We start from the raw sequence: 17,788 nt of genomic DNA, 5'->3' as shown, positions 1-17,788 counted from the left end.
GGCAAAAGCCGCTCATTTCTTTCAAAATGTGTGACACACTTGAGAGAGAAGTGTACTAGTCTGGTGAAATAAAGACTTTCCTCAAACTAAGCTTTATTTTTTATCTAACATAAAATAAATTCTTTTACAAGGGTAAGTTGTCTTATGGCATGTATTTTGGCCTGAAAAATTGATGTTTCGGTTATAACGCGGTACCGCTTATAGTGCGGATTTTCGCGACTCCCGCGACATATGTTATATGCGGTCTACACTGTAAACCTTTATTTCCTCTCGGCCGTGTTTGAGACTTTTTGAAACAAACTGGATATTTATATGATTTCTAAGCCTCGGAGTAGTTGCCCCAATTACGCTTAGTTTGGCACACTAGAGCCCTCGTTGCTGCTGCACCGAGAAACTCCTAATGGTCATCATCAACCCCGTCGGGCACGCTGGTTCACAACCGAAGACATCTGGGGCCTCAACAAGGACCATCACCGAAAGCCCAGTTGCTTTTATGGCTCACCCGGAATCGGGGTTCGCCTGCTCACCTCAGGCTGCCCCGGCTTCTCCTCGTAGGCGGCCAGCAGCGGTTGCGCGCACATGGTCCAGGCGTGTCGTCCAGTCGCCAGTGCATTTGAACTTGTGACCTTGAAAAGACTCGCTTACTCAGGATCAGGGTGCTGAAAACTCTTTGGCGTTCTTTTGTCCTAAAAGGGGGGATGTGGAGGGCGGGTTGGCTCAATACTAGTGCCCTCTGGTTGGCTCGTATAATGCCAGGGGACAGAAAGCAAAAGGGCTTTTTGCGGTTCCTCCCACACGTGTTGAACCTCACAGCCCCGATGAGAGCACTCCTCTGCAAGAACACTTCTGGCACGCCACCTGGTTAGAGCCCTTGACTACGCAACACTTCTCAGAAGAAAGAAGAGGACTCATAGAAAACTAGTTTGGAGAATCGGAAGGAACCTTGGTCAGCATGGTAACAATGCCCCAGCAACTCCTTTACCTTGCTGTCCTCAAAAAGAAAAAGGCATTGGGACTTGTATTTTGAGAGGAGGGGGGCAAGGCGAGTATTTCTCAAGAAATGTTACGAAATGCATTTCATCCTGATTGCATCGCGATATGAAGACACATTCCAAATGTATTTCGATATGGGAATACAGATACCGGTGAAAAAATATGTATCTCGATACAGAAATAGAGATACGAAACATATTTGTGAAGTACTATGGTGATATATTTGTATCGGGATACTGCCCAACCCTGCTATCTATGCATGGCATTGAGTTGAGTGTTCTGTATTTGTGTACTTAGATGAGCTATGGTATTATTATATCTAATAATCGATTTTACTTTGGGAAGCTCGTGTAAACAGGAATTGAATCTGTATACTAAAGACTGTCGACACTTTTACTCCCCCTCATGGCTGGTTTTTCCTCTGAGGAACTCTACGTAGAAGTACTGGTAGAAATGATTCCCTTTTTCGCTAACAATTTGCGAAGAAGCGGCAGCTGTAGCATGTTGGCACACCTCGAGACCCCCTCGTTGCCGTGGGTGTGCGGCACGGACAGCCTGTCAGTGGCAGTCGATGCGAGTGTGATTCCATTCCCGCTCCCGGGATGGAGTGCGGCCTTGGCGTGGCAAGTCTGCAGCAGTGACGACCCAAGCGAAGGTTTTCCCATCTTTCTGAGTGATGAAGGTGACGGTAGGGGGCACATCCAGATAAACGAGGCCAAGCTCGGAGGGGAATCTTCCCCTCCGAGTTTTGGCAGAACTTATTTTATGTTTCGATTCGAGAACCTGAGTTGTTATGGTGAAATGGAACACTGTGCAAGTTTTTGGAACCCTCCAACATTATGCGTAGCAACTGGATACTGCCAAAGTGGGATTCGTATAACGTGAGTAATGCTTGAAAACACCCGTTTTTAAGTTGTCGTTAGTGGACGACGGCGAAAGACGCTTTCTCGTAGATTAATGACGGGTCGTTGGGGCTCGTCCCACAACCAGTGGGACTTCTCTTTGTGCCATAAGGGGAGAGAAGGGTTTTTCCATCTCCACTGAGTTTACCACAAATGCAAACACTAGGGTTGTGCGAATAGTGGATTTTGAGTTCGAATCGAATTCGAAGCGAATAGCGATTTTGGCCGAATATTTTCGAATCGAATAACGAATACTTGCCAATCAAAAAAAGTGAAAGCCGTTTACAACTTCCTGTAACGCCGAATTGGAGCGCAGCTCTTGAGGAGGAGGAGTGGAGGGTATATTCCTCCTCCCTCGTGATCATGCCTGCTAGTCCTCCTCCACTCCTGCTCCCCCTCCCTCTCCTTTACCCCTCCCCCCGAGGTCACGTGACCCCCCGGACCATACTAGACAATGAGGGGAGGAGGAGGAGGGGGAGGAGGAGGAGGAGGAGGGCAGAGGTCCGGGGGGTCACGTGACCTCGAGGGGACGGGATCACATGACCTTGGGCGGGCCGTCACGTGACTTCAACGGGGGGAGGGGAGTCACCCCCGGGGTCACGTGACCTTGGCGGGGGAGGAGGGGGAGGAGGAGGAGCGGAGGGGGAGGAGGAGGAGGGGGAGGGGTGACGCCGACGCCGCACAGGCTGGAAACGGGTCATGTGACCCCCTCCCCCCGAGGTCACGTGACCCGCCCGGACCATACTACACAATGAGGGGAGGAGGAGGAGAAGGAGGGGGAGGAGGAGGAGGGGGAGGAGGATGAGGGGAGGAGAAGGAGAGGGAGGGGCGCGGTTACGCCGACGGCAACGCCAACGGCGACGCCGACGCCGCTCAGGCTGGAAACGGGCCCCTAAGAGCTGCGCTCTAAAAACTTGGCCGCAAAGTGGCGTGCAAGATAATTATTGCATACGTGCAATTATTAAGTAGACTGATTTGTGAGAATGAGACCACAATTTGTTCAAGTATGACTTATTTATTGGAAGACAAACATTAAAAAACCTAAATGGGTTTACGGAGGTAAAAAATGGTGGAAAAAAGAGATGAACTAAAACTGCATCTGTTCAGTATATATTGCACACTCTGGTATTCTAACATGTTGAAGTTTCCAATAAGAGCCGAGTTCGATCAGTTCTCGTGGAGAAAAAGGAGTTGCTCGACATGCCCCGGAAGCAGGTGCTCCCTCCTGGTCGTCACAATATTGCCTGCGGTAGAGAACACCCTTTCACTGGCCGCCTGGGTAGCTGGAATGGACAGATACTTCTGCGCAACTGTAGCCACAGCAGGGTAAAGCTGGATGCCCAGGGTCGACCACCACAGGAGGGGATCCTCTGAACGGCCAAGCAGTGGGGTTTTCAGATACTCATTCACTTGCTTCTGGCATTGGGATATGCCAGCAGACTGCCGTGTTTCTTCCGAAGCCATTTTGACTTTAGAGAATGCAGTCCACACAGAGTATGCTTCTTCTGTGGTGCTTGCAGCACTTCCATGCTCTCTGGTTTCCGCTGTTCCAGTTGAGTGCACTTTCTCAACTTCCGAAAGAAGCAGGCTACTCGCCCACAACTCTTGGCTTGCTGTGGACTCTGTGGAGTGAAAGACTGCCTTGTAACGAGGATCGACCAGTGTTGCCAGTACCAATAGCGGAGACATCTTCACATCCACGAACCTGGTCTTGAGACTTCGCAGCAGGCTGATTGCAAAGGAGGCTACTTCATTGGCTTCTGAAATGTACTCTTTCAGGGTAATCTCAGTGCACTCCAGCAGAGGAATCACCTGCGAGAGTGTTGGGTATTTGGTCGCAGAGAGTTCTGTTGTTGCTTGTTGAATGGGCTGCAGTACACTGACCAGCCCAGCCATTAGCTTCCACTCCGCGGATGACAGGTTTTCCACACTGTCCGACGTAGAAAGTTCTGCAGAGATGGCAGTGCGAAGCTCAAGGAGCCTGGACATCATGGCATGTTCGCTGTTCCACCTCGTAGGCACATCTTGCATGACTTCGAGAGGTTCCATCTGCATATTTCTTTGCATGTCTTGGAGTCGGGCACGTGCTCGGGTACTTCTTTTATAGTGGCCAACTATTGAACGTGCCTTTGCACACAGTTGAAAGAATTCAGGTGCATGCTTCTTTGCATCAGTGATGCAAAGTTGTAGAGTGTGGGCAAAACACTGAACCCTGTGCCACCGTGAATGCTCCACAGCAGCGACAAAGTTCCTCCCATTGTCAGTGACAATATAGGTTGGCAAATCTTCTGGAAGTTCCCAATCCTTTATCACGTTCTGCAGAAACCGGCGAATGTTCTCTGCAGTGCAGTCTTCGGTCATTTGACCACATGTGAGAGTGTAGATGTGCTGCACGAACTTCTTGTCCATTGTGTGGCACGTCACACTTACATAGCTCTGAATAGCGCGCGAGGTCCAGCTGTCGGTGGTCAAACAGTAGCACTCGACTCCAGCATCAAAGATTGATCGGAGGGCTTTCATCACTTCAGCCTTCTTTGCGGCGTACAAATCGGGAATCACCGACCTCGAGAACATGGTTCTTGAAGGCACGCTATACTCGGGAATAACGCACCTCAGCATTTCGACAAAGCCGTTTTCCTCGACGACACTGTAGGAGTGCAAGCCGCCCGTGATGAAAGCTGCAATCTTCTGAGTCACCTGTCTCGCCTTCGGTGTGGTCGATTTCATTGTCGGCCGAAAATGTGATGACACTGACGGCTGCGGCGTAGACTGCCCTGCAGACTTTTGTTTTTCACGTGCCGCACATTCTTTTTCGTAGGCCTCATACAAGCTCGGATGCTTTTTCAGATGGTTTGAAAGGGTTGTTGTTGTTCCGGTTGGTGTCTTCAGTACCTTTTTGCATTGTTCACACCGGGCTTCGTTTTTAGAGGGAAGTTTCGAGAAATACCGCCAAACTGGGTTTTTCACGCTGTTTGGGTCCATCTTGAAGACCGATCGAGCTTCCGCCATTTCGACAATGTCGATGTCATTCACTCGTCTTGTCGCTGTAATAATATATTCTTGCGGAATATTATAGCTTATATGTTTTAAAACGCTCTTTATGAGTTTTCTCGCAAACAAAAGTTTCTGAGCAATTATGCAGGTTGTGAGACATTTTAAAGGTATTTATTTTTATTCCAAACTTGTTTTCCAACTTTGTGTCTGGACACGGCGGTGGTAAGAAAAGAGTGCTGGCAACCAGGGTGCCAAGATTGACAAAGATGGCGCCGGCGTTTCTGGAGCTCGTTGCTTGATTTCATTTGTCCGTTATTAAACAAAGATGAAAAACATGACTACGATAAATATATTTGAAAGGTCCCACCATAATATTTATACTGTTTTCTCGAACGTGTGAGTATAGTTTTGAATCTAGAAGTTGTTCCTTACTGATTTTAGACAGTTAAAAAACTCGCGACCGTGAGTTTGCCAACACTTCGAAAAGCGCGAATATTACAACTGCTCTCGAAGCGAATATCGAATCATGTAATATTCGAAACTACTATTCGAAAAATCGAATGTTCGCACAACACTAGCAAACACTGAAATTCCTGCAAAGTGTCACCCATAAAGCTATTGCTTTAGAAAGCGGGCAAGTTTGTGAGAGGCCGTGGCTCTTGAAGCTGTCAAGCTGCAGAGCAACCTGCAGCAGAACAGGCCCACATCTACTGCTGTGACACTGCTAGGATTGTGACAAAGAGGCACTTGCATTGGCGATTTTTCTTCTGGAAGGCAACAAATGAGTTCACAGTGGTGGAGTAGAACCCTTTGTTTAATACGTGGAAATGGTTCAATGTAATAAACAAAACGGGAGGTAGCATGATGCAGCGACTGACGCTTGGTTGGCTCGTCTTCAGCGCTGCTCGGCTGCCATCCGATTCCGTTTGACGGCCGTGCCTCCACGGGGCCTTGCGAAATGGGGAGTCGGTTGCCGGAATTCTCTGGGCCTCAAGAACCACCGACTTGGCGGTGGGCGAGCTCTCTCGTACCTTTGGAAGCGTGCTTGACAAACGAAAAAGCAAATGACCCAAACTTGTATGACGGCATGGGGCAGAAATGAAGTCTCATTGCAGTCTCCAGCAAGGTGGTGCAGTAGCAACAATGGTGGGCAGAGCAGGGTGAACAGAGTGGGATGGAACAGGAGTTGTCTATTGGTGACAGGAAGCCTTTTGCCATTGAGGGACGCAATGCAGGCTGCTTTTGAGCAGATGTGAGCAACGGCCTCTAGGCCTTCAGAATGCCCTTTTCTGTCTGCACTTATTTCAGGACGAGCGCTATGTGCACGACCTGGAGGAGCAGGTGGAAGGGCTGCAGGCGAATGTGCAGTATGTGAACATGGAGATCACGGACTGCCAGGCCAACATCCTGCAGCTGGAGGAGCCCAAGGAGGAGCTTCTGGACGTGGCCTCGCTTCTGGACGGGACCGAGTCCCCTCAGGCACGCTACCTCGTCGACAAGCTGCTGCACATGGCCATCAACCAGGTGGGGGACACCTCTCCAGTCTTTTCTGGCCTGAGGCACTGCCCAACACTTCCAGCACCAAGCTGCACCAACTGGCTGCTGCGCGGCGGTACTGATAGCTCTGCAATAGACATGTATGGACAGCCGTCCAGTTCCCAGTTAAAAATAACCATTGCGTCCAATTAGTTATCGACAATTAGAACCAATGGGGAGTCCTATCTCTGATTTCGGACTCCTAGCTAGAAAAAGTCAATTGGTTCCAAGTAGTTATCGACAATTAGAACCAATGGGGAATCCTATCTGTGATTTCGGACTCCTAGCTAGAAAAAGTCAATTGGTTCCCGAGCATCACCAGTTGGAACCAGTTCGGCATTCTCAATTGGATGCAACCAGTTGAAAAAATCTATTTGTGTTTTTGGACTCCCAATTGGAAAGAAGCAGTTGGTCCCAACTGTTCAAATCTAATTGACAGATACCCATTGGTACGTCTACTAGTGTTTGGATATCCCAAACTAGAAAAAGTTGCAACTAGATCGTAAGGTAGATAATCGCGACAGTTTTTATTTAACTTATTAGAAATGATTTCTTGCTTCCAGGCATCGTCGTTTTCTTCCAGGGTTGCAGTTGCAGCTTCCCTAAAATAAAGGATAAATATGCATTGAATGACTTCATGGGACTACAAATGTTAAAATGAAGCTTAGAAACCTATTAAAAAATAACTTTTTCGCTGCAAAGAAATTAGTTGCGGTGGTATAAACCTGCAGGCATTGCACTGAAAACTGCAGATATATGTTTTGTGGCAAAAACCTGCAGGCCTTGCATTCAAAGGCAAACATCCCTGGGGGACTGAAACAGTTTGGTCAAAATTAGGACATGAAGCTTTTGCCGAGGGACTGGCTAAATTTGCATGCGGGATGGTTTAAGACTACTCAGTTTCCTGTGAGCCTGTGAGACCTATTCTTTGCTATAAGGAGAAAAAACAGTCAATCCAAAGGCTTATCTGTAAAGCTGGCCAGTGCACCTGAAAAATGCTTGTGCATGGGGGAAAAAATAAGTGTTTTTCGTATCTCAAAAGAAATCATGCATTGCAGGCTGTGTTCCAAATTGAACTCTAATGGACCAGAGGCAACGCTGGACGCTGATAGGTTTTAGGGGCGAAGCTCCTTAGGGTCTAGTCTTGTCCGTCCGTACAGCCTTGTCCGTCTATACAGGAGAGGGTTCTGCGGTCCAATGTGTATATAATAGCGTTAAACTTTGCATGCATTGGCTCAATGTTTATAGACGAGAGGGCGCTGCGGTCAAATGCTCAAATGCGTATACAACCACGTTCCATACCACACATTCTCTTTCTGACATGGATGAAAACGAACGAAAGGCTGGGCATGCTGCAGCTCAGTGTCTACGCAGACAAGCACCACCAGAGCTTCGCCCCAATCAACATCATTCACCACGTGGAGATGCGGTCATTTTTATTGTTTTTTTTTTTAACTTACCCTGAGTGAGATAGAGTAAATTTTGAATAATAGCTGCGAATAGCCTGCCGGATGAGATGCAAAATTTTCGGCACCTACTGTTATTTTATTAAAAAGTCATCAACTTTCGGAGGCAATGACCCGTGACCCGACCTGACCGACCGACCCCCCCCCCCCCCCCCCCTTCCCTTCCCACTCATAGAAAATTCCCCCAAAATTGCTTAATTTTAAATCCCAAAACTTCAAGTTTTGAAACTGTGCCCCGTCAGTGTTTTCAGCAATTCATAGTTTAGTTTTGAGATGCTTAAAACACACTTAACTTTTCTCGCGGATACCCAACAAAAACTTTGGAACTGATAGCTGCCCGGAAAATTTTCTTCTCTAAAGCTACAGTGTAGACCGCATATAACGTATGTCGCGGGAGTCGCGAAAATCCGCACTATAAGCGGTACCGCACTATAACCAAAACATCAATTTTTCAGGCCAAAATACATGCCATGAGACAACTTACACTTGTGAAAAGAATTTATTTTATGTTAGATGAAAAATAAAGCTTAGATTGAGGAAAGTCTTTATTTCACCTGACTAGTACAGTTCTGTCTCAAGTGTGTTACACATTTTGAAAGAAATGAGCAGCTTTTGCCTGGCGCAGCCTTTTAACGGCGTCGCGGGTTGCGGACGGACGTTCAGAGCGTTCAGGATTGCTAACCCTAATCACTTTTCTCCGGAGATGAAAACGCGTGAAAATTCGCATCCTTCACACGGTACGCGCCAGTAATACCTTGAACTTGAGCGCACGCATGAAATGCGCCAAATAATAAGTCCGGGCGATGTTCGAGGACACAAATGCTTAGAAATCACCACTGAAGTCGAAGTAAGCAAACACGACGACACGGGCGTTTCTGCCGTCTTGAGAGCGCCGCCACGACATCGGGATCTTCCCTTCTAGTACGTGCTGGTTATCATAGCGACACACAACGAAAATTCACAGTCAAGGATAGCGCTTTTACGCGGAACGATGAAATGAACGCCGTCTACGACGACGATCACAACCGACGCCGTGTTTGCGGATAGAAGCAGCCGGCCCGCGACCGGCATGTAACGCGCGCAAAACTTCTCCTCGACCTGCGATTGGTCTGTCGTTGCGGTTTGTTTCCAACGCAGCGGAGGGACGCACGCACGTGAACGACACGTGCGTGCGTCCCTCCGTCGCTATGGCAACTGAAGCCTTTCGCTTCTTCCCGCTTCTTCGAGCAACTCGGCTCTTGAGCAACTGCCACGCGAGTGCCGCTTGCTGCTCGCGCCGTCAGCGCCGTTATCTAGTGTCGCACAGGGAAGCGCGCTCGCTGCTCCGGTCGTCGGCGCGGTCGGCGGGCTGTGCCAGAAACCGCACTATAACCGGTATTTCCCTTCGCGCGCCTGCATTTTAAGCGGTATGTAATTACATGGAGTTCTATGGGAGACGAACCGGTGGTTTAAAAAAACCGCGTTATACCCGGTCCTGCACTATAAGCGGTTACGTTGTAAGTGGTCTATACTGTATACATTCAGGCTTGTATCGTTCACTGAAGATCAAGCAACGAGTGTCTCAGCAGATCTAATGATCCGAAATCCCCAAACTGCAACGCAGCAAGCATGACAAGAAAGAAAATTCCTTACCTTGCTTTTATAAAGGTTTGTTGCCAATCCTTTGCGCGCTAACGAGCTGGCAGGTCAAATGAAGTAATTATCGCTGCACCATTGAGCACTCTACAGCAAAACAGAAAAGAACTTTCTTGAATCATTGCCATAATTATGCTACGAATGCTGTGCATGGCCATCGGTGCTGTGTGCTTTATGCTTCGAATATCTAGCCACCATACTTCCACCGTCCTCGCGGCGCCATTGCCGCCCAGTGTACACCGACGCTGCTGGCGATTCCCACCAATTCTAGCAACAGGTTGTTTTTTTATTTTTTATTAAAGCCCGACCTACAAAAAGTTTTTCCGCAAGCTAGGAAAATTCTTCTTGCCACCCTTCCCATTTATTCCTCTGCCATTGCTATCTTGACGGTGGGGGGACTCCTTTTGTTGCTGCGTCTTGGGGCTGGATAAGCCAAGATAAGCTACCGGCTTATCCAGTTCCAATATGTAGGAACAAAAGGAGCCCCGGCACTGTCAAGATAGCAATGGGAGAGGAATAAATGGGAAGGGTGGCAAGAAAAATTTTCCTAGCTTGCGGAAAATGGTTTTGTAGGTCGGCCTTTAAGTAGCATCACCAATTTTTTTTTTCCTTTCAATTTGCGGTGAAGAAATTGATTGAAACGCAATACTGAAAAAAAAATTTTCATTTGAAGATAAAAGAAAACATAATGCGTTCTTTGGAAACTTATTTCGGGGTGAGGATAAAGAGATAATGGCAAGTTCTGTCTAGAACGGTAGTTAATTCATAAAGTATGCAGCCCTCAACCGCACAAACTACATTTCAAACCAATTACAATGACCAATTGGCTGACCCAGCAGCAGTTGGAAACATTGAACCCAACTGTGATCCCAATCGGGGATCAATAAAATTCAATTGGAAACATTGAAAACATAAAGTTGGAAACATTGAATCTAATTAGAGTGACCAATTAAGTGGCCCAGCGCCAATTGAATTTTGTTGGTCCTAATTGAGGTAACCAGTTGGAAACATTGAATCTAATTAGAGTGACCAATTAGGTGGCCGTGCCAATTAAATTTTGTTGGTCCTAATTGGGGTAACCAATTGGAAACACTGAATCTAATTAGAGTGACCAGTTGGATGACCCAGGACCAACTGAATTTTATTGACTCCAATTGGTTCCAATTAAATACCCTAATTGGACTCGATGATTATTTTTAACTTGGTTGTGGCTTGCACAGTTGCGGTTTGGGCAGTTTTTGTGGGAATGGGACAATTGTGGTTAGCAGCGTCTGCTCTTGAAGCCGAGATTTTCCAAGTTTGCCCAGCGTTTGTAGAGGGGCAGACACATCTGACCTTGAAGCTTGCAAAGAAGACCATTTGTGGAATCGTGACTTGAAAGTGACTGTCCGCCCCTTGTGCAGAGTGTTCAGGCAAACCAGCACCAGGCGGCGGTGCAGGAGCTGGAGGCCAGGCTGCGGCAGGTGGAGGCCAACAATGCCATGCACCAGGACCTGCTGGAGCACAGCCTGTATGCCATGCAGATGGACGTGCTTGCCACCGAGGAAGCAGGTGGGCACCACCTTGCCTACCTGGGCAAACTGTTTTGTAGCAAGATGCTGAGTTGAACACGGTCATGAACAGCACACAAGAGGACAAGCGCCTCTTCTACTGTGCCTCTTGTGCGCTGTTTATAACCACCTTTTTATTCTAAGCGATACATGACTTAAACTGACATCGCATTGGCTGCCATTCTGGTGGCTTTAATAGACCGATCTCACAAGGAGTTGCACGACGCCACCGCTGCCGCGGTGCATTCTGGTACCTGTAGTTCTCCCCAGTTTTCTGGCCGCGTCAAGGCGCGTTGTACGTCCGGCGTTTGGGAATTTTCAGGTTAGCACGAAACTTTTAGTCGGCCGTTTATTCACGGTTTTTAATGGGTGTCTTCACCCGTTTTGCGTCAAGGTGCTACAATAACAGCACCAGGCAAAAAGGTATCGGATTTTATGTCTTCCCGGAAGAAAGCAGCCCACGAAAAGAGTGTCTAAAACAGGTAAAGAGAGCGGTAGAAGAGCGGCAGGAAAAAGCATTTTTAGATTTGCTTCGTTATTTGATTCATAATTTATATTCACCCCATTGCACGATAACTAAAAAGTGTAAGCTTACTCAGGGCATCAGACGTAGTAGGGCGTACCAAAGTGTTCCGTGCGTTGGAATCTTTCAGAGCACTCGCTCCATAGCGGTATATCGGAACTTCCACACTGCCTTGCGGCGACCGTTTTTAATACAATGTTTGGTTGATGCATTTTGATGGTTACAACTGTTATTAATACGACATGTTTTGAGCACAACTGTGCTGCAAAAGATCAGTACAATCACCGAAGAAAGAGCAGCGATTCTCGGTATGTATATGGGTGGTTTCATCTCAAATCGTGCAGGCAAAAAGGGTCGAATTTTTAATTTCGATGAAAAAAATATATGTTATGGCGCCGTTTCTAAAACCGCAGTCGACACAAACCGCAAGTTCGTCGGATTTTTTGTTCTCGACTTATGAATTTTTAAAGAGGCCGCGGCGAAAAGCAGTGTTTTTCACACCCGTCGTGGGTCGGATGTTTCGCTTGATCTCCTGCCATGGATTTTCAGTCCACATTATATTATCTTTTTTAAAGCACTCTGTGGACACATTTAAAAGGCTCCAATACCATGAAATAATTTTAGGCCTTTTGATTTTTTTCTGTAAAAATGTCAAAAACGCCTCCTCGGTCAAGTGTTGACGAACTTTGACAATTAATTACTGGCGATCTACTTGGGTTGCACCGATATTTTTATGTCCACAGAGAGCCCAAAACACGCTCTTTATATTTATTATAAAATGCCTTGGCTGTATAAAATATCCTTTGCGGTACGTTTACGTTAATATTGTGCAAAAACCAAAAAGTACCATATTTGAAATTGATTTTCTCAAAAAACCCATTTTTTATTTTTTTTATTTTTTGTTCAAATGTAGATATGATAGTTCTCTACATGAAAATCAAGCCCAGAAAGTGTATATTTTGTTTGTATGTTCTACATTTAAGCATCAATATCGTACAAAAACGTGTTTTTACGGCTCGAAATGGACTTGCGAATTGCGCGTCTTCACAAGCTTGAAAATAGTTTTTTTCTTTTTTTCAACGTTCCCACATAAAAATGAAATACAGTATTTCCACCCTGATATATTTATTGATTATTTAAATTTTATTATAGGCGGCAAGCTACATTGGAGGAGTTCCAAAAAGAGAAAGCAACACTTCTTAACAGACCAGCAGGTGTCGTAAATTTTTAACGTGTAGGAGTCGGCAGACGTCTTATTGATTCGGGGCCCTCATTGGCCTGCATGAACCTCCCGCCCTTTCGGAGCCAGCAGATGACCACGACCTTTCGCGCTCGTTGTGTTAGATGGGACGGCCCGTGACAGTAAAGCGAGCAGCGCACCCTGTGTCACGAGGAGTGAAATGGTACGATTGTGTCGTTGACGCGGCGAACAGTGACAGCCACCCAGGAGGAGTCTGTCAGAGTATTGCGCAAGGGAAAGCAAAGGAATCGTTGCCTGAAAGGATGAGGACACCACGGCCTTACAATGTCGACGGTCAACAACTGTTCTGCCAGCCAAAACAACGCCGCGTGCGCGCTAAAACCGGCGGCGCGGGACAGAAATCCCGCAGACGCACACACGAAGATGGGCCGGTTTCTTAGGGATGTGGGGAAATTTGAAACCAGCCATTCGTGCATGCGTGAAACGATACCGCATGTTTGCCCTAGCTTCGAGCGCCTATCCTTACCTTGAAACGGCCGTGCTCTCTCTTTCTCTCCGGGGAGATCCGATAGCACCGAAGGGTTATCTATTAAACTTGAGAAAGAAAACGAGAAGGGAGTGTTTAAGTTTAATTATCCCCACCAACCCGCTCGTTCTGTCCTTATAAAGGGTTATCTCTTTTGGAAACAGCAAAGCCCGGAGATTGACATTAAAACGAGCGTGTTGGTAAATATACTTCTGTTTGTATTCTGCCCGGAGACTAGTTGGGTCGAAGTCAGCCTCCTTGTTAACTATAACCGTTTGTGAAGAGTGGGCTTCTCCCGAGATGAAAAGTTAGCGCCGGCTGACGTGTTCTTTTGAAAAAGGGAAGGGTAAAGAGAAAGTTTGAGTAACTGCAGAAACTACCTCAAAAGCTCCTCTCCCGATATGAAGCTTGAAGCATAGTCTCGGTTACCTTCTCGCGCATCGCCTGCTCGAATCTATTCTTTACTTTCTTTCGTACAGTCACTGTTCCGCACAGCCGTCGTGGATTTGCGTAATAGAGGGAGGAACAGATTCGAGCATCACCTGGACGCCGTCATCCTGCCAGACTTCAATGTCGCGGGACCGACTCGTGTGTGTTTCTTCGCCCCGCTGAACGTTGTTTCTCGGGTGCGGTTTTTTCTGAACGTTTTTTTTTTTTTTTTTGTTTTGTTTTGTTTCAATGTTTTTTTACTAACCGTTTGTTAGCACTGTTCAGTTGTTGGGTTTATTTCGTCATGGCGTAGCGGCCTGGCGATGATGTAGAGAGCGTGTTCGCACGCATTTGGTTGCGTCCCGTTTAGGGAATGCCCGGGGGAGTTAGTTTTTGTTCTTGCCATGTCCGGCTGAGTTATTGATTTTTTTTTGTTTGTTTTACCTTTACGTGCCGTCGACTTCTTTGTCTGACCCTCCACCAGGCGTGGACCTATCGCCTTGCCACCGCTTGAACCTAAATACTTTATTTATTTTTTTAACGCAATTTTTGTTAAGATCGGAGTTGGGCAATTTAATTCCTATTTATTTATTTTTATTTCCTACCCCTCTCCATGACACACTCTCTCTGTGTTTCAGACCGTTTCTGTGTCACCACTTTTGTGTATTACGGAAGTGAAAGAACATTCCCTGGTGACCTGTGCGATGTGCGGTGAACAAGCCCCAGTGTTTGGTTTCGTAAAGAATTGTATATAATATATGGACGATGTGGTGACTTTCTTTGTCTTAGTAATATGACAGCTAATAGCTAGTCGTGCTAGCTTACTTTGAAAGGTTTATAAATCGAAACAATACAGCGTCTGTGCCTTTTGGTTATTGAAAGTCTACTAGGCCTGCTGATTTGGTTAGATATGTATCTCATGGTTCCCCCTCTCATCAAAACATACATAAATATTCAATACCACAAAATCCGTTTATAATTGGTTACGAAATGCAGAAGAAAATTCAAGAAAACTTTTTCACAATTCATAGAGACGCATGGGTCGCAATGTCTGACTTAGGTCTTGCATAACAAAGACGTCTTTTTCCGATATTGAGTCCTATATATAAAACATGCAAACAAAATATACACTTCCTAGGCTTTATTTTCGTGTAGAAAACTATCATATCTACATTTGAACAAAAAAATAAAAAAATAAAAAATGGGTTTTTTTGAGAAAATCAATTTCAAAAATGGTACTTTTTGGTTTTTGCACAATATTAACGTAAACGTACCGCAAAGGATATTTTATACAGCTAAGGCATTTTATAATAAATATAAAAAGCATGTTTTGGGCTCTCCGTGGACATAAAAAATATCGGTGTACCCCAAGTAGATCGCCAGTAATTAATTGTCAAAGTTCGTCAACAATTGACCGAGGAGGCGTTTTTGACATTTTTACAGAAAAAAAGCAAAAGGCCTAAAATTATTTCATGGTATTGGAGCCTTTTAAATATGTCCACAGAGTGCTTCAAAAAAGATAATATAATGTGGACTGAAAATCCATGGCGGGAGATCAAGCGAAACATCCGACCCACGACGGGTGGGAAAAACACTGCTTTTCGCCGCGGCCTCTTTAAAAATTCATAAGTCGAGAACAAAAAATCCGACGAACTTGCGGTTTGTGTTGACTGCGGTTTTAGAAACGGCGCCATAACATATATTTTTTTCATCGAAATTAAAAATTCGACCCTTTTTGCCTGCACGATTTGAGATGAAACCACCCATATATATATAACTTGAAATAAAACGACTTTTTCAATATCAGACTTAATTTTTTTTAGTGGGCTATTATGCCACAATCTGATTTTGCTGGCGTTACTGATCCATTCTGTATTAACACCAATCGACACAGCGGAAAAAAGCATTCCCCGTCGGTCAGCTCTTACCGTTCGGAGCTTGAGCAAACCAAATAAAATTGAATAGAAACTGTACACAAGAGCTCATCTCTACCCGAAGTTCTCAGGCATCTCTCATGGTTACGTTTAATTTTGACAAATGCGAGTTGTTACGGCTCGTCAGGCAGATTCTTTTTGTAGATCATTTCTTTGTGTGCACGCTTCCCCCCCCCCCCCCCCCCCCCCCCCCCCCGCCGCAGTTCATATGTACCCTGTCGCAAAGGCTCTCAACCAGAATAGAACGAGTGTTAGAAAACTATTGCTCTCCGAGAATGTCTATTGAGCTCGTCTTACTTCATTGTCGAATAAAAGTTATGCCCAAGCCTGCGCACAACATAGCTCAGTGTTTCACCGACACGTTTGACGCTGTTCCGCGGTGCTACACCGAGCCGATAGTCCCTCGAATTTTGTGCTCTTTCACGTTGAGGTAGATATTCACTTGCTTCCAAGTTCATTGAGACGTAGGAGCACCCGGAGTGCTCGAGGGAGAAGGGGCCTCGTTGTTTTTGCCGCTGTTGCAGTGAGACCACAGTGTGAACGCAGTGGGTTCACGCGCGTTCACGAAGGCGAAGAAGCGGACGGCGACGAAGCAGACGACAAAGCGATTCTAAAGCGATAAGACGACTGAAACTTTTTTTGCGCCGGATGACAAACTAAGACATCACACACAACACAATCTTATAAAGTACTGATATGCAGGAGAATCCAAGCTAACACCAGGGCTTCCCAAACTATGATGTACGCCCACATCAGCCCTTTTCAGCCGGGAAGCCGGAGAGCGATGACTACAAGAAGCATGGCGGCGGCAATACTTCCGGAATGCGCGCGCCTGCGCAGTTCGCTTGGTGGTATCGGTCTATTGCTTTCGGCAGCAACGTTTTACAGCATCGAATTTGCTTTTTTTGGCAAGAACTAGTAGGAGTGACCACCACTGTGGTGCAACAATGTTGTGTGTAAGCCACGTGTACGATTGGGTGCAAAGAAAGGAATGTCAAACCTGAGAACACCACATTTTACGCCTTTTAATAATCCGAAAAATGTGGCGTTTGTTCTGGTCTTGCAAGGGCTTGCATCTAGGGCTATTATAAAGGCCACTTCTTTCTTAACTGCGGCTTATAATGCTGGCATTGCACATCCTGCCGTAATAAAGGAATTTCAGTAGGGTAAGCCTGCTTTTCTTCGTAAATGATCTTTACTGTATGGAGGCTCAACATGTGCTTTTTCTTTAAATATAGCGCGAAAATTTTTATGAGATTTGCATGTTTGCTGCAGGAGTCTTTCTAGTGCTGGAATGGGCATTTGTGGGGCTTATGTTTCTTAAATTAAGACGATTTGGAAGTCTAATGATTGAAATAGATTTCAGGTAATGTTGACGAAACCCGAAGTTGCGCTTCCGCACAAAAAATAATTTAACAGATGCAGCAATAATCATGCTGGGGCCATTGATGGTGACATTCAAGACTGCGGAAAAAGCCAGCTTCTGGGTGCGTAGAGCTCAAGTGAGGCTTGTCAGACAATTGGTCCTAGTGGTCGGCACCTGTTCTTTTTCCATCGCGAGTTGTTAAAAAAGATACACCCCTCAGCCTGCATGTAAGCGAGAAGGGCAGCAATCCTGCCAGCGGTTACCATTGAAAGCGACAACAGAAGCAAGTTGGAGTGTTTTATTGTAGAAACCCATGTAAGGGCCGCACATTTTTTTACAGCGGAGCTGTTAAGGTTTAGTTTCCCGAAAATCGTGCCCCCGGCAAAGAAATGTCGACACAAAACTCTGGACAGGTACCGCCATCTATGAGCGACGGCGGCAACCAGACAATCAGCTTGCCGGCCTCGCTCATAGATGGCGGCCACATTTCCAGCCTTTCCACTCTGGTTTTCACGAGGGTGGAAAGGCTGAATTTCTCTAGGCGTCGTCCCAGATGTCGTTCTCGAGGTCGTCCTAGAAGTCGCCCTAGACGTCGTCCTTCAGGTTGTCCTTCAGGTTGCCCTTGAGGTTGTCCTTGAGGTTGTCCTTGGGGTTGTCCTTGAAGGCCCGTTCACACTCTTGCGACCTCTTAAACCTGGGTTCCTTAAAACTTGTTAAACCAGAAAACACACAG

The 17,788-nt window shown here is 46.3% G+C and overlaps 1 protein-coding gene across 5 annotated transcripts in view; it reads left to right on the top strand.

Annotated features, from left to right (window-relative positions):
• Window positions 1-17,788, top strand: part of LOC8037389 (kinesin-like protein KIF21A) — a 265,745-nt gene that overhangs the window by 106,523 nt on the left and 141,434 nt on the right. For all 5 annotated transcript variants that reach the window (XM_040212128.3, XM_040212131.3, XM_040212130.3 and 2 more), the window contains exons 20-21: window positions 6,198-6,413; window positions 10,930-11,077. In XM_040212128.3, the coding sequence (XP_040068062.1) occupies window positions 6,198-6,413; window positions 10,930-11,077 (364 nt within the window). The remainder of the gene's footprint in view (window positions 1-6,197; window positions 6,414-10,929; window positions 11,078-17,788) is intronic.

The sequence above is a fragment of the Ixodes scapularis genome, unplaced genomic scaffold (assembly GCF_016920785.2).
Source record: "Ixodes scapularis isolate PalLabHiFi unplaced genomic scaffold, ASM1692078v2 PGA_scaffold12__126_contigs__length_90152505, whole genome shotgun sequence".
NCBI lineage: Eukaryota > Metazoa > Arthropoda > Arachnida > Ixodida > Ixodidae > Ixodes > Ixodes scapularis.
Note: the sequence above shows the minus strand (reverse complement) of the source record. Positions and strands in the feature narration are given on the sequence as shown.